Source organism: Marmota flaviventris, chromosome 2, assembly GCF_047511675.1.
Source record: "Marmota flaviventris isolate mMarFla1 chromosome 2, mMarFla1.hap1, whole genome shotgun sequence".
Taxonomy (NCBI): domain Eukaryota; kingdom Metazoa; phylum Chordata; class Mammalia; order Rodentia; family Sciuridae; genus Marmota; species Marmota flaviventris.
Window position 1 is genome coordinate 61,463,607 of NC_092499.1, and position 27,963 is coordinate 61,491,569.

At 35.2% G+C, this 27,963-nt stretch overlaps 1 protein-coding gene across 1 annotated transcript; it reads right to left on the bottom strand.

Moving 5' to 3' along the window:
• Positions 1 to 1,481: 1,481 nt before the first annotated feature.
• Sav1 (salvador family WW domain containing protein 1) lies at positions 1,482 to 27,963 on the bottom strand. Its single transcript, XM_027929530.2, has 5 exons — positions 27,482 to 27,963; positions 24,773 to 25,216; positions 7,633 to 7,903; positions 5,176 to 5,319; positions 1,482 to 2,789 (listed from the first exon to the last, which is right to left on the bottom strand). Exons 1-5 carry the CDS (start codon positions 27,573 to 27,575, stop codon positions 2,588 to 2,590), a joined length of 1,155 nt encoding a protein of 384 aa, XP_027785331.1. The 5' UTR covers positions 27,576 to 27,963; the 3' UTR covers positions 1,482 to 2,587.

Sequence of the window (27,963 nt, forward strand, 5' to 3'; positions counted from 1 at the left end):
TAAAGATGTTGGTTAGTAGTAGGAGAAAAAAGTGATTTTGGGGAGACAAGTGAGAAGACAATAAAGTACAGAAAACAAATACAAAAATTAAGAAAAATGAAATATTTAAAAATAGGAGATAAAAGAATATACAGCACAACCATAATATACTATTCATTCCTCAGTAGCCTAATTCATGAAAAGTACTTGGTTTCACAAATGTCGGGGATGTGAAGGTGGGAGAAGAGAAAGAGGAAAAAAAAAGTCCTCGAAGGAAGATACAAGTTTGTTTTTATTGGAGATCAGTCTTTCCTGCTTCCCTTCTCATCCAATAGGTGGGGTTGTTTGTTGTTTGCTGGTATCTCCACCCTCAGGTGAAGGTCAGCATTAGGGTGGGAGGTTTGGTCTAGGGAGCTGCGCTCCTGAAGGTTGGGATATAGCACTTGCCAGTCCCCAATGGGAGACTGCACCCCAAGGATCTCCTTTGGGGCCCGCTTGTGTGATGTGGGCACCTGGTCTTATCTCGTTATATCACCTGTAGATCTCACAATTCCTGGTCTCTAATTTAGTATCTAAACTGTATCTCACTCACCTCCTCCCCTTCTATTTCCCAATCAATCAGGAACCTTTCTCACTGGTGGTCTTGTGGGCTATGCGCTGAGGGCTGCGCACCTGTCGCAGAGAGCTGTTTTGTATTGTTCAAGACCAGGTTTTTCGAGCTATAGACAGCCATGTAGCTGCAAGCACTGTGCTAGGTTAGCTGCTGCCAGGAGGAGGAGGAAGTTGTGGACTATAGTACCTTGATTTTGCTTCTAATCCCCTGCCGGTGTCCCAAGCTGGGAGTTGCCCCAATTAAAGATGTTGACAAAGGTGTCCCAAGATGAAAGCAGCTGCTTTCAGTGCTAGGGTGTTGGGTTGGGTGGGGCCTGGCAGTGGTGTTAGGCTGCATGTTCAGAGATGCAGCTTTGTGGTGTTCAGTGTTGGCGGCTATCTCCAGACCCTGTTCGGTGTTCCCAGGTACAGGCTACCGCATGTAGGGGACTATGGAAGTGGTTACAGTGTCCCAAGACAGAGGCGATGGGGGAGCCCCATGTTGGTAGATGGGGGTCCACACAGGAGTCGCAGCTGGAGGTTCTGTGCGTGGGCAGTGGCTGGGTGTCCTGCGTGGGAGCAGCAGCTAGGATTCCTGCAAAGTTGGGCAGCCAGGAATCCTTCATGGCTCTTATCTACAAAGTCCAAACGGACTTTGTCTTATAAGTGGCTAAGTGACAAGAAATAATTAAGATAGGAGGTTGCATAAGTTCATAAGATATATCAGCTTACATATTGGAAAAATTTGATAACAGCTCAGTAAATTATCTTTTCTTATTAAAAAAATTCCACTTGCCATACTTTTAATTTTTCAACACACCTTTCATTATATTGCTTCTTTGAAGTATGGATCTTCTGATTGGAAAAACCAATCATATTTATGTCTAAAATATGGATTCAAACACCACATATTTAGTTTCCACAAAAATATATTTAATAAGCTTGTTATATAAAATCAAACACTTAACATTTTATCAATAACTCAAACTGATATCTAACTAGGAGTGCTTGTATTTTGGAAGATTATCTAAACTAAAAATATATTTACATATTTACAATACAGGTATCTAAAGAGCTATGAAATTCACAGAATTCTAGAGATTTACAGGCTAGAAGTATCATAAATTTGTCTATAATCAAATTACTGTGCTAATTATGAACAATGTCTTAACTATTAAACCAGGAGGGAAATATATAAAGTTTTGTAACAAACACTTAGAAGATAAAAAAGGTAATATAAAATTGGTTTAATGACTAAGATTTCTTATCGAATCCCTGATTGTCATTTTTGGCAGCTTAACCCAGTCTGTCAGAAGGCAGTGCACTATGCCGTCTGGAACCCTACACTGTCTTATCAGAGCCATGCTAAATCCAATTAAGAGCTCTGGATGAAACCAAGTAGCAACTTTTGAGGGATGCACATACCTTCCCCACACAGGCTAAAGCTTCTTGCTTAAATTTATTCCTGAAAAGATTTTTCTCAACATGCTTCAAAAGGGTTCCTTACATTTAGCTGTGTATGTGTGGGGGGGCCATATACAGAATTTATCACAATAAAGATTCCAAATTTTATTTTATATTTTGAACTATACCATGGTAAAATTTAAATCATCCAACTCGGACAACATTCCACACTAAAGCAATAAACATCTTTTTAAAATACTGCATAGTTTCTCTTTCTTAAAGAAAGATCCTGCTGCTATAAGGAGTTACCAAGTGATCATTTCCTTTTAAATATCCGATGATAACATTTTTTTCTGCATATTTCTCCATCAAGATTATTCAAAGCAATTTCCTAATATGCAATATTTGAAAGCATATCATGTTGACTCTTAAAATAATAAATTCATTTCTTTTGTTCAATAAAAGAAAATTTCTAATAACAAAATATATGAAAATTAGAACTTCCCAAAAGTAAGCTGCCTTTATTAACCGAAGTATTTGTTTGCAGTTTTTTCAACTGTGAAAATATTTTAAAGCCCTTATAAAAATTAAATTTTATTCTTAAAAGGTTAACTTAAAAATTCTTGCCATGTTGCTGGGCATACCACTGCTGTCTCTGCTTGCGGTTTTCAAGCTCAGTGAGAAGAGCCTGTCTATAAGCTTCATACATTTTAACAATCTGTTCCAGTTCTTTCATGAAGAGCAACTTTAGCATTCCCTGGTATGTATCCAGGTCAGCCAGCTGGAAGAGTTCCCATTTCAGAATGTGGTCATATCTGTTTTAAAACATAATATTCACAACACGTGCATAAACATGTATTTATTGCAATAAACTAGTCTTTTATAAACATTAACTACATTATAACTAAACAAACTATAAACTTTATAAAGATAAATGAGTTATCAACTTCCTATTTAAAAACAATATATTTTTTTTCTTTATTTTTGAGTCAGGTTTCCAACAAGTTGCCCAGGTTGGTCTTGAACTCTTGAGCTCTAGCAATCCTTTCGCTTCAGTATCCAGAGTAGCTGGGACTACAGGTGCATGCACCACACCCAGCTCTAAATAAACTATTTTTTAGGAAAGGGAGAAAAATATTTCATTTCAAGTTAAAGAATGCTCATTTAAGTATCCATTATTCTAATACTAATATTAAACCATGAACATCAATTTCAAATAGATAGCTATGTAATTTTTCTCTGAAAAATGCATTCTGTGGTATTTGTAAGTTTATTCAGAGTTAACTGTCAGCAACTTAAGGATATTTCAGACCACACTGTGCTTGCAAATGATAATGCACAAAAAGGGGCAAAGTCATGTTTGTTACTAATGTTAATAGATCTAGTAGAGGAATTATGTTCACAACAGCATACAAGGAACAAACACAGGAGGAATGAAGAGAAACCATCATTAGCTAAGAATTCCTGAAGAATTCAATGCAAAACCTACTATTGAAAAACTCAAGAAAGAATAAACAGTTTTCAAAAATGAGAAAACAAGTAGAAGGTAGAAGACTCCACAATACGGTAAAGAACTCTTGAAAGATTTATTTACATGTATCTTTAGCTCTTTTTCAATACAGGTGAATCATATGCTGAGATTGAACTATGCAACCAATTACTATACTTTGAGATCCAGAGACAACACTCTAATTAAATGTTCTCATTTTAAAGATGAAAAAACAAACAAACCTAAAAAGGCTTTTTATCTTTTGCAAAAGCATTTAATGTCCAAAAAAGTTGAGAAAAGCAGACAACTACAAACCAAAAAGCTTTAGAGTAGTAGTTTTAAATGTTAATATCCTTTAAGATTAGACAAAGAACATAAACTAAAGCAAGTCACATAATATCATATTGGTATATGATATTAAAGTTATTTCTCTCAAACTATTGTAGCATAGACATAACAGGAAGCTCTGACTGCAACTTCTAGAAAATTTATTTTTAGTAACTTTTTTGGGGGAGGCGGGTACTAAGGATTGGACCTAGAAGTACTCTGCCACTGAGCCATGCCCCTAGCCCTTTTTATTTAAGACAGGGCCTCACCAAGTTGCTTAAGGCCTCACTTAGTTGCTGAGGCTGGCCTTGAACTTGTAATGTTCCTGCCTCAGCCTCCAGAGTTGCTGGGATTACAAGCATGCACCACGATGCCCAGCTTTTAGTAACCATTTATAATATGTCCTATCCAATGGTTCTTTGATAACTGATTTACCATTTTAATCCAAAAGAATTGTCTATCTAATTAAAAAAAATAATAAGGCTTTTTAAAAAGTGAAAAGAAGCATATACTGAGTAGTATGAGCCACATCCTATGCTTGACACTTTGGAATACGTTTCTGTCCAATTCAGGTATGTGTATCAGGAACAACAAGAACATAATATGGAAAACCACAAGGTAAATATATTTTCTTGGCCTCCCAATTTTATTCAATTAATTGAGATACGCAAATTTACTAGTAGATAATGATATCTTTATAGAAAACTTTATGTTCTCTTTAATCAGAAACTCCTGTGGACATAAATTGGAGAGATACTACAAGAAATATTCAATTAGCCTACATGAAGACACTTGCATATAAGTTGTCTCCTATAACTTTTGTTATTCATGTAGTTTAAGATTTTATTTATTTATTTGAAATAAATTAATAATTCCTAACAAAAAATCGTAACCTCCCAGAATATCCTACTTTGTTTCAACCATATACTTACCACTTACCTGGGTCCTTACTTTTATCACAAGTACTGCATCACTTTACAAGTTAATCTCCTATGAGAACATAAGCTTCTTATTGTATCCCTAATAGAAGTCTTCACACAAAGAAGTGAAGATTCAATAAATGTTTGAAGAACTAGTATTTCTAATCAATGATTTTCAAGTTTTGTAAGCTCTTGCTATCCTTTCTTCAAATAAAATGATGTTTATAGACCCAATATTATTAAGAGAAAATATGGCACTCCTTGTGTTAAAGAGCTCAGAGACCCCCTAAAAAAAAAAATCTCTGCTGGAGACTGGGGCTCAGTGGTAAAGTGCTTATGTGAGGCACTGTGTTCAAGCCTCAGCACCACATAAAAAACACATTAATAAAATAAACAAAGATACTGTGTGTCCATCTATAACTAAAATAATGTTTTTAAAAAAATCTGTGCTATATATTCACTTACTTCACAGGGGCTCGTGCATAAACCTGAAGCCAGTCAGGAATTTCTGCAGTATGATAAGGATTTGCAGGTACCAGAAGAGACTGATTTCTTTCAGTTTGCTGTGGCTGGTAAGTGACAGGAGGGGGTTGATCATACCGAGGTACACTAAGAAAATAGAATTAACATTCATTAAGATACAAATCCTAAAACTAAGCAAGAAATTATAAAGAACAAAGAATAATTTTGCATATTTCAGTGTGCTTCTTGCCCAAACTGACTACTTTCAAGGAATGGCTTTCTTTACCATACTAACTTTTCTTTACCATGAGGAAGAAAAATCCATCTTCCTTTGAAAATTGGGAGTGTTGCTAGTTTTAGGGTATGTCTTCTGGCTGGTATTTAATCTTTTCAAGGACAGTGTCAAAGGAGGTTACAAAAAAATTGGATAAACTATAGCCTTTACATAAAGGTTTAAAACTAGAATCATACATTTCTCTAATAACTTGTAATTAGTTGTAAATTTATATTGAAACAGTTGATAGCTTCTCTACAAATAAAAAATGATTTTCTTCCTCCAGTTGATTGAAAAGAGGGAAGGGGAAGAACTGGGAAATGTAGTATAGCAGGGACAGATACAATATCAATTTAAGAGAAGGAATAGGAGTTAGAATTGACTAGAACCTATTTTAAATCATGGACTTAAAAAGTCTTCCTCCAAACATAAAAATTTATGTGTATATCAGAAAGGGTCATAGCTTCTAAACCAGGATTAAAATAAGACACCACACTGTGGTTAACAATTTAAAGACAATGTGCAAAATGGCACTGAAATTTATCTTCAACTTTTCTTTCATGAGTAAGTTCAAAGGGAAACATTCACTGACACTGCAAGTTGGCAGTAGAGAAAATTGAGGCTCTGAAGTCAAATATACTTGTTTTTAAAACTTCAGCTTGACCACTATGAGTCATTAATGTGGGCAAAACTGCTTCACTTCTCTAAGCTCCGGCTTACTATATTTGTAAAAGTGAAATAATAAATTCATACCACACATGATTATTCTCAGATTAAATGAGCTAATGTCAACCAAGAGCTCTACTGAGGATTTAGAAGAAATCAAATTGCTATTACTACTACTTATGTGATCTGAAAGAAGTGTTTATTTCCTCCTATTTTCTTCAGAGATGCTGGAAGAAGCAAATTAATTAATTGTGAAAATGCTTTGACAACCATAAAAATTCTATAATATTGTAAGGATAATGCCGATGAAGAGAAAAGTAGACTCTCAAATGTGGTTATTTGGGCCACAAATATCTCAGCAACCTAGTGATAGCAAAGGGTAATGACAGGTTTGGTTCTTTTTTCCTTTCTTTTTTAAATATATTTTTTCAGTTGTAGATGGACATAACTTTAATTACTTATTTATTTTTATGTGGTGCTGAGTAGGCAAGCGCTCTACTACTGAGCCACAACTCCAGCCCAGGTTTGGTTCTTTTGAAGGGAGAACAACCTGTCATTCAAAAAACCGACCAAATGCCACTAAAGAGAATCACAGGAAAAAAAGATTTTCAAAGCTGAATCAATGATAAAGTTTAGCCTTCTCTGTGATACCACTAAAATATATTTTCATAATGATTTTAAGGATTCTTAAAAAAAAATCACAAATGTAGTACTATAACCAAAAACCTGTATTATCCAAAATGATACTAGGTAACATTTATCAACATGCTGGTGACATTTTACCCATTTTTAATCTTATGACTCAGCTCTTGAAGTTCTATAAATATAGTTAAGGAGAAATACTTGCCACTTCATTACTAAACTACTACTAGCTTTATATGTACTTTGAAATCCAGTGTGTATTTTACACTTACAGCACATCTCAATTTGGATCAATCACATTTCAAGTGCTCATGTGATAACTGGCTGCAGTATTAGCACAAGGCTAAAACGGTGGCAACAAATCAATTGACTGGTAATCCCAGTATCAGACAAAATAGAATAATTAGCTACATTGATTAAATAGATCTGAGACATTTAGTCCAGTCTCAATTTTCACTTTCTCAATTGGGAACAGTAAGCAACACTACATAAAATCATGTCTGAAATTGAATAAAATTCAAAAATATTTTGATTAAGGAGGTAGAGGTAGGTATGAATTATTTACAGGAATTTATAAAGATGTTTTACTTATTTATGTCAACTTCTGACTATCTAACAAAAACATCCTGGCATATTAAAACAATCTGATTACAAGAACACTGAGCCTCTTTTTGAGCTTGTTTAAACAAAAAGTACTTTTAAAATTATTAAAGTCATTCATCACTAAACATAAGTTCAGAGAAAATTATCACAAATTTTGAGAAATAAGGACTTAAATCTCAAGTTTCAGGATACCTACCTCTGATGAAACTGTAAGTCCAAAATCTAACACAAGACAATCTGAAAACAAAAAGTTGAAAATAAAATTGATACTCTACCTAGGAGCACAAGGATGTCTGTACTGAGCCTTTTTATTTGTGTGATCTACATAATAAGTTCCAAATTCTGATGACTCAACTCGTTCCCATCCAGGAGGAAGTCCTTCTCGTTCAAGAGGATGGCTCCAATGAGTTGTGTTTGTATTATGATCGATATAATATTTTCTCCCTCTCATTGTCCAGTCCACAGACCAGCCAGGAGGAAGGGGTAAATCTTCAGACCCATGGTTAGTTAAATTTCCTAAAGATGTAGCAGCAACTCTCCCAATACCTGATGGGAAAAAGGAAAAGAACAGTTATTAAATTATCTCTTCAGTTAAAATTTATGATTATGACATTATAAAGTTTTTCATAAAACTAGCCAATATCATTATTTAATTACAAAATGAGGGAGGAACTAGACTTTGACGTTAGTGTGGTTTTTCAGTTTGAGGCTTCCATTATCAGGCCTTATGAAAATTTAACTAGTAGTGAAGAAGCTACTTAAGTACACAGACTGCAAAAGCAAAAGCAAAGAAAGGAAAATCTTTTATCATTTAATATTTGACATTTCAGCAAAAAAAATAAAACTTATAAAGTCATTCCGAGTTTATAATTTCTTAAATAATCAGGCTGTGCCCTAGAATTATTAAGGAAGCTTATCAAAGTAACAAGTGGCTCCAAAAATGGACTAAATATCTCAGATCTATTGTGGCTGGCGAGCATTTTCACTTAACATGGTATCCTTGGATACAATCTATTTTCTTGCAAATTGACAGGATTATATTTTTCTTTATGATTGAATAACACTCCATCAGGTATATATACCATATTTTCTTTATCAATCATGGTACCAAAATCAAATATTTACAAAAAAAATTAACAAAACATGCAGGATCTCTGTGCTGAAAACTATAAAAGCGCTGACAAAAGAAATGACAAGAAGACCCATTATGTTAATGGATTGGAAAATTCAAGACAATTAAGATGTCAATTATCTGGAAATAATCTTTATGTTCAAGATAATTCCAATCAAAATCAAAGGAATTTTTGCACACACAGGTAGACAATAGACAAATGGGCTTTAAAATGTATACCAATACTGCTACATCGATGTGTATAGCAGCACAATTCACAATTGCTAGACTGTGGAACCAACCCAGATGCCCTTCAATAGATGAATGGATAAAAAAAATGTGGCATTTATACACCATGGAGTATTACGCAGCACTAAAAAATGACAAAATCATAGAATTTGCAGGGAAATGGATGGCACTAGAGCAGATTATGCTTAGTGAAGCTAGCCAATCCCTAAAAAACAAATACCAAATGTCTTCTTTGATATAATGAGAGCAACTAAGAACAGAGCAGGGAGGAAGAGCAGGAAGAAAAGATTAACATTAAACAGATACATGAGGTGGGATGGAAAGGGAGAGAAAAGGGAAATTGCATGGTAATGGAGGGAGACCCTCATTGTTATACAAAATTACATATAAGAGGTTGTGAGGGGAATGGGAAAATAAACAAGGAGAGATATGAATTACAGTGGATGGGGTAGAGAGAGAAGATGGGAGGGGAGGGAGGGGGGATGGTAGAGGATAGGAAAGGTAGCAGAATACAACAGTTACTAATAGGGCATTATGTAAAAATGTGGATGTGTAACCGATGTGATTCTGCAATCTGTATTTGGGGTAAAATTGGGAGTTCATAACCAACTTGAATCTAATGTATGAAATATGATATGTCAAGAGCCTTATAATGTTTTTAACAACCAATAAAAAAAAATTAAAAAAAAATAAATAAAATAAAATGTATACCAAAAGATAAAAGAACCAGAATAGTCAAAATAATTGTGTAATATAATTAACATATTAATTATGCAAATTTATGTTTCACTGTGACATTTCCACAACATACACAAATCATGCATTGATGATACCTACTCTTCTTTCTATCCTTTTCCTGTCCCCCTACTTCCTAGTCAAGTCCTCCAATAGTCCCTCTTCTATTTTCAGATCATCAGTATGTTTTTTTTTAAGTTACCACATGAGAGAAAACATAAGACACATGTCCTTCTGTGACTGGCTCATTTCACTTGACATGTTATCCCCCAGTACCATCTATTTTCTTGCAAATGACAGGATTACATTCCTATTTATGGTTCAGTAATACTCCATTGGATATGTACACCATATTTTCTTTATCCATTCATCTGCTGACAAGCACTTCAGCTAATTCCATATTTTGGCTATTGTAAACAGTACTGGAAATAAACAAGGGTGAGCAAATATCTTTTGGTATGCTTTCATTTCCTCCAGATATATACCCTGGAACAGTACAGCTTGACTACATGGTAGGCAACTCTATTTTCAATTTTTTGAGGAACCTCCACACTGTTCTCCTAAGGGCTGTATTAATTTACCTTCCCATCATCAGGTTATAAGGATTCCTTTTCTCCACATTCCCACCAGCATAGAGAGATGCATAGACAGACAGACAGACAGACAGACAGACAGACAGCCATTCTAGCTGGGGCAAAATGAAAATTCAATGTAGTTTTGATTTGCATTTCACTGATAACTATATCTAACAAGTGTTTCTCAGATATTTATGGGCCATTTGTACTTTTCTTGAAAAGGTCTATTCAAGTCATCTGCCCATTTTTTTTATGACTAGATACGTGTTTTCTTAAGATTTTTTTCTTTTAGTTCTTTTATAAATTCTGAATATTAATCCTCTTATCAGATGAAAAGCTGGAAAATATTTTCTCCTACTATAAACTCCTTTGCTCTGTTGTTTCCTTTGCAATGCAGAAGCTTTTAAATTTGATGTACTCTCATTTGTCAATCCTTGCTTTTGTTCCCTGAAATGCTGGAGTCCTATCCAGGAAAACACTGCCTATGCTACTATCTTGAAGTGTTTCCCCTGTTTTCTTCTAGTAGTTTCAAATTTTCAGGTCTTAGATTAAGGCCTTTGATTCATTTTGAGTTGATTTTTGTAGATAATAGATGGGTCTAGTTTCAATCTTCTACACGTGGATACCTACCACCATTTGTTGATAAGGCTTCCTCTCCAATGTATGTTTTTGGTACCTCTGTCAAGAATCAGTGGGCTAGACAGACTGCCAGAAGCTGAGAGGAGTGAACATATTTCAATACTCAAGTACCTCTTGAATCGCCTGGTTTCCATTAAGGCAAAATAAGTTCTAATTCTCTGTAAACCTCAAAACAGGCCCTGTGACTGCAGTGAAAAGAATCCCAGGAGAACTCAGGAATAAAAATGGAGAAAGCAGCTCTTTAGAATGAAATTTCCAGAAATACCCAGGTACTAAAGGAGGGATGGGGGGGAACAGGAACCAGGAAGGCTCTCAGGCTAGTTAAAATGTGAAGTGACCAGGAAATCTGGAGTTTCCTGCAAGAGTTGGCATTTTTTAAAAATTTTATTGATCTTTTTAGATATACATGTAGAGCATATTTTGACATATTTATACAAAAATGGAGCATAATTTATATAAGAATGGGAATTTCCTGAATGTGAAATGTACCTCAGAGTGAGGGATAAAAATCTTGTAGTGTCAAAAGCAACTGCTCAGTATCTTAATCAGAGAGGTATAAAGAAGAGTTGGAAAAAATATTCCCCTACACTAATAAGTTTGTAGGATCTATCTATCCCAGACTATCCATGAAGCCAACAAGACCAAAGAATGAACCACTGCCTTGTTCTTACGGAGAGGAGCTACACAGGACCTGGGATATAGATAAAAGGACAACAGGGCCTCTCAGGTCCTTTTTGTAAAGATGATGCTGACCTCCCACTTGCTGAGTACCATATACAGGACTATGACATCCCCATTCCCTTTGAAGAGCTCCTGTGACCTTCATGGAGATCCTCAGATATCTGGATGGGAGCCCTAGAACATGAACTCTCCAAGGGCAATCCCCATCCTGCTTCTTCCATTTTCACAGGAGCCCCCAATCCAAAACAGCTGTGGTTGACCTTTTCTGACTCTGATCCATATCCTCAATTAAAACAATTAGAATCTGGATCCTAATTCTGTCTGAAAAACAACAGAATAATACAGTAGTGTAACTGATAATTTCTTCCTTTCTCTACCAACAATGAGAATAAAATGTGAAATTAAATTATAAAATCAAGAATTAGTTAGCTGGTTCATTTCTGGGATCTCTATTCTGCACTTGTTATGGTTTGGATTTGGAATGTTCTCCAAAGGCTCATGTGTTTAAGGTTTGATCCCCAATGCAGCGATGTTAAGAAGTGGGGCCTTTGTCTTTGGGAATGTGATTGGATCATGGGTTCTGACCTCATAAGTGGATTAATCCATTGATAGATTCATAATCTGATGGCAATATGAGGAGGTAGTACAAACTGCAGGAAATAATATCTAAATGGAAGAAGTCCATCACTGGGGGTGTGCCCCTGGAAGGTTATTTTTTCCCCTTCTCTCTCTCTCCTGTTAGGGTCCGTAAAAAAGTCGAGATGGCGCCTGGCACTTTGCCAGAGGGAGTGGTTTGTGAAGTAACACCAACAAGCCATTAGGATGATGAGGATTCCTTAATGACTGACTGCTGTATCTAATGATGTTAATTAAGATATAATGATGTTAATTAGATATAATGATGTGTAATTAGTTGGGTATATATACTTCTGTGTCCTGTAATAAAGCGGCTCCCGCTGTATCGACCTCCAAAAGTTACTTGTCTTCCCCCCCCCCCCCCGTTATTTTGCCCAGCCAGACTGCGGCACTATCCCTCTCCTTCATGGCTGCCAGCAGGTGGACAGACGTTCTGCATCACCTCAGGCCTAAAGTAATGGAGTGGCTGAGCATGGACTGAAATCTATGCAACTGTGAACCAAAATAAACTGTTCTTCCTCTAAGTTGTTTATGACAGGTATTTTGATCATAAAAATACCTATGTGATCCTTTGAATTTCAGTTGTAGTATCTGTTGCAATGTCTCCCTTTTCACTCTAGTTTCACTTATTTGGGTATTCTTTATCTTTTGATTAACTTAGCTAAAGATCTGTCAGTTTTTACTTTTTCAAATAACCAATTCTTTGTTTCATTGATTCTTTGTATTATTCTTCTGGTCTCTATTTATTTATCACTTCTCTCCTTCTACTCATTTTGGGTTTGGTTTGAAATAATTAAGAATAAAGCTGACCTCTGCACTGCCCAATAAATAAATAAATACAATGCAGTAATCCAGGCAGTGTACTCCTGACAACAGAACAGACAAATAGATTGATGGAACAAGATGAAAAATCCAGGAACATACCCACATATACAAGGTCAACTGACTTTTTGAAAAGGTAAAAAAGCAACTTCACAGAGGAAGGGCATTCCCCCCCCCCCCAAAAAAAGATGTTGGAACAACAGGACATTCGTATGTACAAGTACTCATCACAATCCATACCTCCCGAATTATACAAAAACTAACTCAAAATGAATCATATATCTAAATGAAAAAACTATAAAACTATCAGAAGATAAACCAAGATTACACCATATGTATAATATGTCAAAATACACTTTACTGTCATGCATATCTAAAAAGAATGAATTTTAAAAATTAAAAAAAAAAACAAGATAAATCTTTCTGACCTTAGGCAATGAGTTCTGAACCATGACACTAAAAGCTTAATCCATAAAGGAAAAATACTGACACTCTGGACTTCATCAAAATTTAAAATGCTCAGACATCTGAGAAAGACATTGTTAGGAAAATCAAACTATAAACTGGGAGAAAATACTGCAAATCATACATTACACAAAAGATCTTAGACTACAGAAAGACTCTCAAAATTCAACATGAAGGGCTGGGTGGTAGAGTGTTTTGCATGCACAAGGCCCTGGGTTTGAACTCTAACATTGAAAGGAGGGGGAAAAAACCCTCAACTTGAAGACAACTCAATTTTTTAAAAAATGGGCAAAAGATTTTGACAGGCACTTCACCACAGAAGACATATAGATGGTAAATTAGCAGAGGAAAAATGCTCAGACACCAGGGAAATGCAAATTAAAACCACAATAAGATGACAGTATACACCTATGAGAATAGCCAAACAAAACTGACAGGTTCTGATGCACTGCTGGTGGGAATGGAAAAATGTTACAACCACTCTAGAAAACAGCTTAGTCACTTTTATAAACTTCTTATAAAGTCTGTTATATAATACAGTAATGTCATTACTAAATATTTACCATAGAGAAATGAAAATGCACCTTCATACAAAAACCCACATGTGGATGTTTTCAGTGACTGTTCTTATAATTGCATAAAAGTGGAAACAATTTACATATCCTTCAAAAGAACAGATATGAGAGACTCTTATAAAGGCAAGACTATGTACTAGGACAGAAGACTGGCTGCTAGAAGCTAAAGGTGAGGGCAGAAGTGAATTACAAAGAGGCAGCATAAGGAAATTTTTTGGAGTGATGAAAATGTCCATATACTCACTGTGCTGGCATTACATAAATCTATACATGTTAAAATTCAGTATCTTAAATCTGTAAGATTAGTGACAGAGGCTGTGCTCAGTTAAGTTTTTCCTTGATTCTGTGTACAAGTTATCTTTACTGTTATCATTTCTTGGTAAAAGTTATTTCTAATGATATCTCATGTCTACTGTTGATCAGATTTCCATTCCTTCTTTGACATAAGCTGCTATTTTTTTTAAAGAGAGAGAGAGAGAAAGAGAGAGAATTTTAATTTTTTTTTTTTTTTTAGTTTTCGGCAGACACAACATCTTTGTTTGTATGTGGTGCTGAGGATCGAACCTGGGCCGCACGCATGCCAGGCGAGCGCGCTACCGCTTGAGCCACATCTCCAGCCCAACATAAGCTGCTATTTTTATGCCAACATTTTACACCCACCTCCTTGCTCTTCTCAAATATGGTAGATACTGTTCATTCTTCCTAGAACATTTTTTCTTCTGAGAGCTGCTTGGCTCATTCATTCTCTTCAGGTCTTTTCTTAAATGTTTCCGTGACCACCAGATGTGGTAGCATTTGCCTGTAACCCAGCAATCTGGGAGGCTAAGGTAGAAGGATTGCAGGTTCAAGGCCAACCTAGGCAACTTAGCAAGACCCTGTCTCAAAATAAAAAATATGGGCTGGGGCTGCAGCTCAGTAGCACTTTCCTAGCATGTGTGAGGCACTGGGTTTGATCTTTAGCACCATATAAAAATAAATAAAATAAAGGCATTGTATCCAGACACAACTATATAATTTTTTTTTTAAAGAATATAAAGGGCTGGGGATATAGGTCAGTGGTAGAGCATCCCTGACTTCAATTCCCAGTACCACCAAAACAAAAAGTCTCAATGAAATTCACTCTTACTACCCTATGGCAATTTATAATTTCCAGATTCCACTTACTGTATTTTACCTTTTAAAAATCACTTTAACCTGTACAATTATTAAATAATTTTGATCTTCTTCCTTATCCTACAAGAATCCCACAGTGACTATCATTTTTCTGATCTCAAGAGGAAGATCCACAGGATAGGAAGCCTAGTTTTATTCAGAGACACATTCAAGTCCTTAGAACAGTGTTTATGGAATATAGTATACAGTAACTGTTTAAATAAATAACCTCTATTAATGAAGACAGTGTGGTGTTAGTGGAGGTAATATACACAGACCAGTGAATAGAGAGCTTAGAAATAGACCTGCACAAATACGGTCACTTGATTTTAGACACACACACACAAAAAAAAAAAATCTACCCCCATCTGCATCTACTAGAGAAGCTGAGACTGGAAGATTCCAAGGTTGAAGCCAGCCTGAGAAACTGAGCAAGACCCAGTCTAAACACAAAATACAAAAAGCTATGAACATAGCTCAGTGATGAAGTACTTACATTAGCATGTGTACAAACCCCTGGGTTTAATCAATGGTGGTAGTGGTAAGAGAGGAAGGAGAAGAAGACAGTTTCCAGTTCATTCTACTGTTACTCCTAGATATTTATAATGTTTATAGCCTAGACAGAATTTTAATATAAATTTAGATACCTGTCCTTAAACAATACAAAGATATAGCACTCAAATGAAAATTTAGTGTGTCAACAGAAAATGTCAAAAGCCACACAAGGCTCCAACTGCCAAATTTAGAATACATCTGAAAATTCAAAATAAGAAAAGGTTGGGTGGGTTACCATTCAGGTATGAAAGACTATCATTCTAGAACAAAACATCTGTTTGTCCAAAGGTTTCCAGCTAACTTTGAGGAGTTCTTAAAATTATGCTTGGCTAGAAACTAAGGCAAAGGAATAGAAAAAGAAACATTTTTCATATGTTCTGAAATTATACTGGCAATCCTAAATACGTTAACAAGTAAGGATCCCTTGCCCAGATCAGAAAGGTAGTGTGTCTGTCAACTATATTGCTATGTATATGAAAACACTAATAGCAAAAAATAATTCAGAAAAAAACTTTAAAATTAAGGCGAAAGCTTCAATTCAAATTCTAAGATTCTAAAGGAGGATACCTAAGTTTATTGGCAGGTTATATATAAGGTTATTGGCAGGTGGTTTTAAAAACTGTGTATTCACTTAAATACAAAGCACACAAAAATAGCAAATGCATAAGGCTAGTCATCGGAGCATTATCTATAGTAATGTAAAGCTAAAAATAATCTAAGTCTCAACTCTTAGGATACTGGGTGATTGTGATTATATTCAAGGACCAGACAAGAATACTATATTTTGCATTAAAAATGAATGATGATGATTTCTTTTTACTGCCCTAGAGTAATATTCAGGAAATATTATGTGAAAAAAGAATCTGCATTACATACTAGCTTATACATATGTGGTACGTAGCCCACAGAGTGGCCCTTGGCCCAGGATCCCTGTCCCCCTAATATTCATTCACCCCTTGCTGGTGTGAGCAATAGTTTATGGCAGAAAGGATGGCATGTGACTTATGATATTAGGATATAAAATACCCTGCAGCTTCTGTCCTGGTCAAGATCACTTGCTCTTTGTTCGATTACTCATTCTGGGGGAAGCCAGCTGTCAAGAAAAGCCCATGCAGTGAGGAACTGAATGAAGCCTTGAACCAGAGCTGACGCCTCCTGTTAATAGCCTTATATTAATCTTACAGTCCTGGCAAAGACTTCAGACAACTACAGCCCCAGCTGACATCTGAACTGCAACTTCATGAGACTTGAGTCAGAATTACCCAGCTAAGATACTTTTTACATACTGACCCACATAAATTGAAATGATAAATGTTTGTTGTGCCACTGAGATTGGGAACGACATGTTAAACAGCAACAGATAACTAGCAATATATATAAAAGGAGGATGAGTATAAATAAAGACAGATTTGTAATTATTCTCATAAAATGTTACAATGGAAGGATACAACAAAATTAATGAAAATGCTTATTTATGGGGCAGGAAGGGAACAAACAAAGCAGAAGGGGACAGGGACAGAAGTAATTTTCTAAATGAATTTGTTTTATAGCTTTGGTTCTGGAATCTTCTAGATGTCCTATAAACAAAATTAAATCAAAATTTAGAAGAAGCAATCCCTTCAGTAGGAAAATAAAATGAAACAAACTAATCAAAGTGTATGTCAAGTGGCTTAGCCATACTTGACAAAATTATTCAAAGTGAATTTTAAACACAATAATTGTACTTCCTGACTAGGAAATACCTTAAGCTAAAAATAACAGAAATAATAATTCTGTTTTATTCAGCAGTCATGATGATAAATACTATCTTAATAGTACTATTTTAAAAATGAGTTATGTAATATAAAGCAAATGAATGGTTTTATACTTGTCCAGAGAAACCAGATTTCCAGTATGAAAAAAAGTAAAAAGTATGGTAGCACAATGTGAACATACTTGCTATAGAACTATACATATAAAAATGCTTAAGATGGCAAACTTTATGTTATGCGTATTTTATGACAATTAAAATGTTTTTTAAGAAAGCAAAAGTAAAAACTTGAAATCTTAAATTTAAATTCCCGACAGTAAAAACTCATGATAAAATTGTTTCCAAAAAACACATTTCCTAGACATGTCCATTAAAAAGGTCTAGAAACAAAAATCCACCCAGTAGTAAAGAGTAAAAGTGTGTGATCCCCATATACTACTTCCCTACTAAAAGGAACCAGTGATCCTTGGATAAGTGATTGGTTCCAGAGCTGACATAGGAAATACATAAAATGAGCCCGAACATAAACTCACATTAGAAAGCAAAGTGCAAACAATGGGAACTAACCCTGAATGGATTCCAGTGGCCAAAGAAGGAACAATTTAAACATCAAAACAATAACCATAGTAATTAATTGAAAAACAAATCTTAAAGTCCAAAGTTCACTTTGGGGAAATGACTGATCCTAGGTTGATTCAAGGTTTTATGGCAGGGAAAATACAACACAACATAAAAAGTAACATGTAATCAAAAAATAAGGTACTACTTAAAAAAAAAAAAAAAGATGGAGAGCCATACTGAAAGAATTCCTTATGGCCAGAGTTGAAACAATTTGCACAATAAAGCAAATGACTTAATAATAGATTACAAACCAAAGCATATAAATAACAATACATGGGAGTCTATATGGTAGGAACTATAGAATAAATAAGAGACAAAACTTCTTCACTGAAAAATATGTAGATATTCATAGAATTCTGCATATTCCCCATTCCAGGAGGTAAAGCTCAACCCACCTACCCCTCTTAAGAGTTAAGTAAGTTACTCCTGTCAAAAGAATAGAATATGGAAAGGGGAAAATAGTAACTATACAGTAGAGAAGCCTGATAAACTTTCAGTGATAAAAGTTAACTTACCAGTAATGTCATTAAGGGTATCATGTACCTTCTTGTACAAGATATATGCACGCTTTCCAAAAACTATTAAGTTCAGTCTAATTATGAGAAAAATATCAGACAAAATCCAACTCAAGAAACATCCTACAAAACATCTGACATGTACTCTTTTCAAAACTGTCCAGGTCATGAAAAACAAGACTGAGAAATTAGCAGAGAACCCAAGAAGACTAAGGAGGCATCAGTTAAATGAAATGCGATATTTTGGATTAGACCCTGGAACAGAAAATGGATATTAATGAAAAACTAGTTAAATCCAAAATCCAAATAAAGCTCGGAACTAAAATTAAAAAAATCCATGAGTCCATAATGACACCGAAAATAAAAACTCATTAATCACCTCTAGAAGTGGCTAGGGTTCCATTTCATTATTCTGAAAATAGTAAATGAATGGAAAGATCTAGTGCTTGTTTCATCTTTCCTAAATGAACAGCAACCAAATAACTGATAAACGGAAGTTCATTATTATATAATTCCATTAATACAGAAGAAATAAATGAATTTGAAAATCACAATTTTTAGCACCTAATGAAATCTGGATCTAGTTAATTATCACTAATGGCAGCCATAGAAAAAAAGGCTGATGAAGGTCTGGGGTTGTGGCTCAGTGGTACAGCGCTTGTCTAGCATGTGTGAGGCCCTGGTTTGATTCTTGGCACCATATATAAATAAAAGTAAAAGGTCCACTGACAGCTAAAAAAAAAATACTTTGAAAGAAAAAGGCTGATGGAGAACTTCTTGATAAATTGATTAATCCCACTGACATCTGAACCCATGATCAATGTTTTTTGTTTGCTTGTTTATTTGTGTACATGATCAATCTTAATATCACAAAAAGAGAAATTAGTCATTCTGTGTCTCTGGAACCAATGCAATACAATGTATACATCACCACCTATGAAGTATTCCAGCAAAGAAAGCTCTGTGAGGTGATATTATTACAACCAATTTACAGACAAGGAAACAAAGGTTCAAGTAAATTATTTTACCAAAGATGCCACACAAATAATATAAGATCAAATGACAAACTTATTATTAACCATATAATCTTAGCAACAAAGGTTATCTATAGCTCTTCAAAAAAATATTACAGTAACTAATAACAGAAAAAGTGAGCTACCAAATTTGAACTAAGTCAGCAGAGAAAAATGAGAACTTCCGTTTCTGTGCTACAAGAAAAAAAATCAGTGTTTCTACAATTTCAGTTAATCCCAGTAAAGACTAAGGAGCATTTATAAATAATCCTCAAAATAGCTTCCATTTGCAGGAAATAGCTGCACAAACATTTTCCATTAATATAAAGTAAAACACTGCAAGCTAATTACATGATTTTCTAAAGATGAAGAAAGCATTGTCTTAATTAATCTTTCACTGAAATATCTTCAAAAAAACTTAACCTCATAGAAGAAGAAAAATACTTATGAGACCTACATTTATAAATAAATCAAAAAAATTCTGGTTTTGTACTACCTACAGAGAAAAAAAAATGGAATCTGGAACTCTAATGAAGTTCCACAAGGTCCACAGTAGTAACTACTAAACATTACGGCCAGTGTTACAATTAGGATGTTGATAAAAAGACCTCAGTATTGAACCAAACTGTTTTATCTGTTCCTATGCAAAGTAATTACAGATAAAGTATCTCTAAAGATTGTCAACCTCTCCTCAAAAAATGATTCTGGTTAACTACATATTTACATGTTTACTAGAGTAAATATATCCACTATTTTGTAAACCTAACACTTTTTAGTTTGATTTTTAAAATAATACAATTCTGTGACCTTTAAAACTTCAAAAAATATTTTTTAAATTTTTTATTTAAAATTGCATGGAACTAAATTATTTAAGTGCAAAACAAAGAAATTCAATCTGCTTTTAGTATTCCAACTAAAGACTTCCTGTTAATAGCAGCATTCCTTCCTGTGGCACATACTGTAAGTGCCAAATTGGCATGTTGGCCAAGAACGTTAAAGGTCAAATATCACAGCTAATTGATGAATTCCCAAGCCCTCTAAAACTCATTAAGATACTATACAACTTGTTTTTGCGCCCCTGCTAAATACAAGAAAATGTATTTGTGCCTTTGAGAGAAGGCATTTCCTGCAAGTCTAAGTAAAAACTTATGGGCAGAAATTACTTCTATTATTAAGCCATTCAAAACAATTTTTCCATTCTTCTTATGCTTATTACATTAGTAATAATTTTATTGCTTATAAAAACACACTGTCAACAGCTCAGCCCTTCTCTCCCACAAATTTACTTTCTCCTTTCTCTTCAAATTCCTTGAGCCCTAACCAGATTAAATCTTGAAAATATAACTTTAAGATCTTTTCAAGATGAATTTAAAATGTTCTGTTATTGTTTCATAAACAGATTTTTCCCTTCTGGAAAAGACAGATAGTAGGTTTTTCTATTTGATTAATAATTGTTAATCTTTCCCCATAACTTAAGGAATTCCTTCAAAAAAGTACTATTTTCTTTAAAAAAAAACAAACAGAGATTAAATCCATACTGCCCTGATATACATTAATGTTATTAAATGAAGTTTCTTAAGCAATGTATGATTGCTATAATAAATGTTTATCTTTAAAAACAATTTTTTGGGGGAGAGGAGGATATTTTATTACAAACGATTCTTCAAATAGCTGGAACTTTCTGTAATGCAATATGATATTAAAGGGCCTGGGGTATGAGAACATAGAAGCCTACTGTCATTAAAAGCAGATCTGGCTATTCCATGAAATCAGATCTTATTTTTTTAAATGACATTCTTTAATTTAACCAGTTAACCTTTACTTTATGTCTAAAATAAAGTTGCTTTAAAATTTGTCTTTAAACCATGTCAGATTGTTCCTATGAGAGGATCCACCAAGATTTAGAATATTTCCTCAATGGCATTTTATAAATCAGAATTTTAAAACAATATTTTAACCTTGTGTTACTAATTCTTCATACTTACATATGAAAGGTTCAAGTAGAAGAGTATTATAGGTAGAGTATCCTTATCAAAAATGTTTAGGAAACCAGAAGTGTTTCCAATTTTGAATTTTTGGGGGTGAGGTGGGGATTTTGGAATATTTGCATACACATAATGAGGTATTTCGGGGTGGAATCCAAGCCTAAACACAGAATTCATGTATGTTTCAGACATACGTTATACATACAGCTGGAAGGTAATTTTATACAATATTTTTAATGCACCTGCAGGTCTGATTACCACCTGTAGAGTGAGATTAAGTGTAGAAGTTTTACACATGTGGCATCATGTCTGTGTTCAAGAAATTTCAGATATCTGAATATTTCCAATTTTCGTATTATAGTTTGGATATGAAGTGTTCCCCAAAAGGTCCAGTATTAATGCAGGAATGTTCAGAGGTGAATGATTGGAATATGCGAGCCATATCCTAATCACTCCATCCTAGTTTGAATGACTAGGTGGTAACTGTAGGCATGTGAGGTATGACCAGAGGAGGTGGATCACTGGGGTTGTGCCCTGGAAGGGTGTATCTTTTCTGTAGCCTCCTCCCCACTACTGCTCTCTCTGCTTCCTGACCCTGCCAAGAGCAGAACAGCTTTCCTCCACTGGGCCCTTCCCCTATGATGTGTTACTTCACCTGGGGCCCAGAGCAATGGAGTTAGTCCTCTACAGATTGAAACCTCTGAAAAGAAGAGCTCCAAACAAATCTGTCCTGCTGTAAGTTGTTCTTGTCAGGTATTTTGGTCACACCAACGTAAAAGGTGACTAAAACAGGGATGTTCAACCTTTGTGAGCTATTAGTAATGTTTGCAGTTATAGAAACGGGAAAGGTGAGGGCAAAGAGCAACAAATATATTAAGAATAAACACACCTATTATACCTGCTCCCCCTCAGCTAACAAAAACTTATGTTTCCAGGTTTGAAACCTCTGGATTCATACATTCATTCAACCATTTATATTTTTAAGCAACTCTTATGTTGTCAGGTGCTATGCCAATCATATGTGACTCTTCCCTCTCAAACCTCCTTTGCAGCCAAGTCCCAATTTGGCAGTGCCCCACTTTTCCCTTTTCCAAATGTTCAAAGCAAGCCCTCATTAATTTACTCAAAATATTAACCACTGAACATAAACCATAGTGATATATTATTATTTATTATTAAATGCACCCATAAAAAATGTAGAACATTAAGAAATTCAACTTAAGTAAAAACCAAGGACACAAAACTATTCAGAGTATAATCACAACAATTTTTTTTAAAAGCATTTCTTCTAGAGAAAGATGAAGAAAAGAAAATAACTAAGAATCTCTGGTAAATGAATACTTTACTTTTCTGCATTTTGTAAATTTTCTATAATAAGCAGTTAATACTCTAAAAGAAAATATAAATGAGCTTTATTTCTTAAATTTATTTTAGTTGGATAACAAGTTATTTCTGAGGTTTAGAACTGCATATTACAAATAACTTGTAATTCTTCTATGCTACTATCTTAATCCTTTAACCTAAGTCTTTAAAATCAAAAGACATTCATCCAGGCTCTTGACAGTACTTCAACATGCCCAGAAAAACCTTTACTATTTAACGTTCCAATGAGACTACACTGTCAGCTTTCATAAAATAAGCTGCTCTTACCAACTATTTCACCATTCACCAATTTTCAAAACTCTAGTGATTTACTTTTTCCCAAACCCATAAGATCATTCTTCTTTCAAAAAGCATCCTAGATCTGCTTTCTCTCCATTGACACTGGTACTTAAATTCTCTTTTCTCTAGGGAGCTACCTTAATTCATGCTAAATATTGTTGCAAAATTAATCTTTTAAACACTGCTTTCATAAAATCATTTGTCTTTTTGAAGAACCAATTAATGGTTTCTGCTTGACTCAAGTCTAAGCAAGCTATGGGACCACAAATCTTCATCGTACATTTTATTTCTTCAAACAAAGTCAAATTACATCAACTCCAGCCCATTTCTTCTGCTCTATTTATCTAAAGTCCAAGCCCAAAGCCCAGTTTAAACTTTACCTCCTCTATGAATCATTCTTCAAAGTACTCCAGCCTACACTGATCTCTCTTCTGACTCTTTATCAGTCAGGACCACAAAATATAACAATAAACATTTCTGTGACTGTTGTGTATACACTGATTTTGTTTCCCCAAATAAGGTACTCCAAGATGGTTAAGGAAAATGAGAGATATGTAAGTGAATACAGTTTTTCCTATAATAAAAATACTCATACTCCAAACTACTAAGTCAGCTTATTCGAAGTTATATAGGTTAAAAAAATATATCTGTTGCACAAATTATCTTTATCCTGCCAAATTTAAAGACTACAACTTACTAGGTAGGAAAAAAATAATCAGATGAGAAAAGTTTAATTTTGTTTGCATCAGTTTATATTGTGTAATCCAGTACTTTAGGGATAAAATAGAACTGTAACATTTCCCCAATATCTTCTGATCCTCGAAGAAGTCAGGAGTTAAGAAAAGTAGCATTTTTCCTTAACTCTATGATTAATATTTTTTGCCCATTACAAAAAGAACAAAAATAGATTTTTGACACATAATTAATCATTTGATAATAAGTATTTCTGATCAACTTGGCAAGTTACTGGGTTATGAAAAATTATGTTCAAAGAAAACAGTGCTAGGTCTCATGAAATAATGTAGTTGCCCAGGTTATCATCATACTCAATTCTTCCTATCCTCTTTTCCTTTCCCAGGTTTAAGTCCTGCTTGTCTAAAGAACTAACTTTCCTATTCTACCAAACCTAAATCTAAATTTGACCCAACTAGACACATTAAATTTTCCATGTTTTAAGAAATTAATAGTCTAGATGGTCTTGAGATAAGTACCAAGTTAATAAACTTAATATAACATCAATTAATAAAATAAATGGACACAGGGCTGGGGTTGTAGCTCAGGTAAAGCACTTGCCTAGCATGTGTGAGGCCCTGGGTTCAATTCTCAGCACCACATATAAAATAAATAAAAGTCCACCTACAGCTAAAAAAGTATTTAATAAATAAAATAAAATAAATGGACACAATAATTCTGTCATTCAGTATAGTTTGGTAACTACTTGGAAGCAGGAAGAATTAAGACTGACAAAATGGGAAATGGAAAAAACTTCTCTAAGAGTTATTTGTTGGCTTCCCAGGAAAATCCAAAAGAGCATCTTTTATATTGAAATGTCAATTTCAATATAAACTAATATAGTATCTATAACATTAGTTACCTGAAGCATGTATAAACTAATATAGTATAAACTAATATAGTATCAGTATAAACTAATGTGTATCTATAACATTAAGTTACCTGAAGCATGCCTCCCCTGATTCTGTGGCATTCTTTGGAAGAGATCATGATTGTACTCATAATATCTGTAGTCTTCATGTGCACGATCTCCAAGTGGACGCCTTCTCTGACCATCAAAAAAATTATCGGAGTAATAATATCGGGAACCAGAGTCTCCATTTTCAACAGTAAAATTAACTTCTGTCAAAAATGACTGAGATGAGCCATACTCCCTAGGTACATCTGCTAAACTCCTGGCAAGATAAGAAGGTGCAGATAATCTGTTGCTTTCTCTTCTCATTATTTCATGAGGTGTTCTTTGAATTGGAGTTCTAAGAAAACTCTGGTTTCTTGAAACTACTCCATCTCCAGAAGCTGAAAAAGCATTAGAGCTTGAATCTGGAAGACAGATATCAGTTCGTCTTGGAATTGTTGGACCATGCCGGATGAATGAAGGCATGAGATCTATAATAAAAGAGGAAAATTACAATTTCAATAAACTTTTCTAAAGCTGTTCATTTACATCTACCACTCAAAAATCAAAATACCAATGGATTTAAGGAAACAAAATTTTAATTTTAATTTAAGATAGTACTTGGGTGTTTTAAATTGAGGAAGATTATTATTTTCCTACCCAAGTGAATTTATAATTTGCATGTATATGCTATGTGTTAGCTTAGCCAGAACCAAATGTATTCTGCAGACTACCATACATAATATGATGAAATGTCAATAAGCTTATCTATGAACTAAATAATAATGAAATACTCATGAAGTAATGCATAAAATAGAAAATAATTTAACAAATCAGAATACAGTCTACAGCATGTGTGACTATACTCTGTTTTGTTTCTAAAACTCCATTTTAGAAATTGCCAAAATTCCTTCTTTTGGCAAACATGATTTCAAAGATAATTTGAATTTCTTTTAAAAGATTTTAAAATTAGGCTGTAATTTCAGTGACTCAGGAGGCTGAGGTAGGATGATTCCAAGTTCAAAGCCAGTCCCATCAACTTAGAGACCCAGTCTCCAAAAAAAAAAAAGGAAGGGAGCTTGGGGCTGTAACTCAGTGGCAAAGAGCCCCTGACTTTAATCCCCAATATTAAAAAAAAAAACAAGAAAAATATTTTATAGTTAGTAATTGTGTTTCTACTCTTGGAATTAACTAGTACTAGTAAATGAAAACTAGAAAGTCAAAAATTTAGGTATGAAAATTAAAAAGATCTCATTTGAAAGAAGAACATAAACACCAAGCCTCAAATTATAGCTCCTTTAAGAATAAATAATTACAATTTAAAACAGAAGATAATGGCAGAACAATGGCTTTCAAGACAATAGCACTACTGAATACAATGTGAAAATAGCTTAGACATTCTTGGTAAGCAAATACCTTTAAAACATGAAGAAAACTGGATATGGAACCCATTTTATTAGTTTATTAAATAAACAACACATAAGGGCACTATTAATAAGCTTCATAAGTTAACACTGAAACAAATTAAGATTGGAATAAATAAGGCTAACACTTTACGGAAACAAAATACAGTTTCATTATTTGCTTAAATGATGTGACATATGCCATGATTTCAAGTAATGTTTAATAAACCTTATTTACAGCAAACAGCAAGCTATCATTTAAAAACACCTAAAAGCGTAACAGCATGTACAACTTAAAACCAAGCTGTTAAAAACAAGTTTAAAAATCAACTTTCAAGTTATTGATACACCCATCTCATATATTTTGTTGAAAGCACAACAATTACTACAATAAATCTATAAAGCTAATGATGTGGACATAATGGAAAAGCATGCTCTCCACCCCTTTCTGTGTGATCTTGGGCAAATACTAGGAACCTCTATGAACAGCTTTCCCAATTACAATATGAGGTAATGCTTAAATCACAAGGTTACTACCAGCTTCCAAGAAGGAAAATTACACAAAGAGCCCAGCACGCAGTATGAGCACCGAAAGATTAACTCCTTACTTCACGAACAGAACGTCCTAAACACTAAGAAATTCAGCCCAAAAATGAGTCAAATATTTAAATTGACAAGAAAAGCAGGTGAGGAGAAAATATGCCCTATTAGAAGTAAGACAAAGAAAAGATCTTGGTAATAACTTTCCTGATGCGAGAGAAATCATTTTTGAGAAGTTTGCCTTTTTGTAATCTTACGAATATGGCCAAAATACAAATTATTTTGGCTCCCCTACTCTAAGATCTAAGAGTGATGAGGCTTTGGGTAGCTCTACAAAGAGCGATGGTCTGCTTTTTACCTTTCTCAGATCCAAGTCCTGCAGCAGGACTGAAATCTGTCCCCAGAGTTTACACTACTTGGGGCACGGGCGAGTGACACCCACAGTGTTTGCAAACAAAGGCACATCTCGACATATTTAGAAGAGGAAAAAATATCCCCGTCTAATCACTTTTATTCCTACGGCATGAGGGAATTAGCAAGTTATTTCCTACAGTCTTTTTCAGTATTTCAAAACATCAACACTGTCATGGGAGGCAGGGAAGTTTATTTTTAGGGGGAGTCGAGGGACAGTAGACGAACTCCTTTCCTACTCCTCACCGACTTTCAATGAATAAACAATTCAACCACAAGAAAAAAACAAACTACTTCCCAGGATCAAAGTGGACGGAGCAGTCCCGCCGGGCGCCCCAGCCCGATCCCCGTTGCCCGTGACCGCCCGGCCAGGTGTGGGCGCGTCTCGCTGCCGACACTCACTCCGCAGCAGAGGCGACGTCTCCTTCTTCACGTACTTCCCCTGCACCTCGGCCGGCTTGGACACTTCGTTTTTGGTTTTCTTTCGGGACAGCATCCTTTTCGAGGAGGCCCGAGGCCGCGCCAAGCAGCCTCCCTAGGGCTCCGCGCCAGGCGCCGGCCGTCTCCGCCGCCACCTCCGCCGGCGCCACCTTCCCTCCCGAGCCGCCGCCGCCGCCTCCTCTCCGCAGCCCGGGGTCGCCCGCAGGGACTGCCGCATGTTCACGGCGCTAAGCGCGCCGACCGCCGCTCAGTCGCATGTCAGTTCCTTCCCGGAAGTCTCTCCTCGCTGCGACGCTGCCCGGGGACGCCGTGAGGAGAGGCCAAGGACGCTGGGCCAGGGCCATGGTCCGCCGCGGGCAGCCTAGTAACCGCTACTACTGCTGCTGCCGCGGCCGTCGCCGCCGCCTGCGTCCCGTAAACTTTCCCCGCGGCCGCTGGGAATT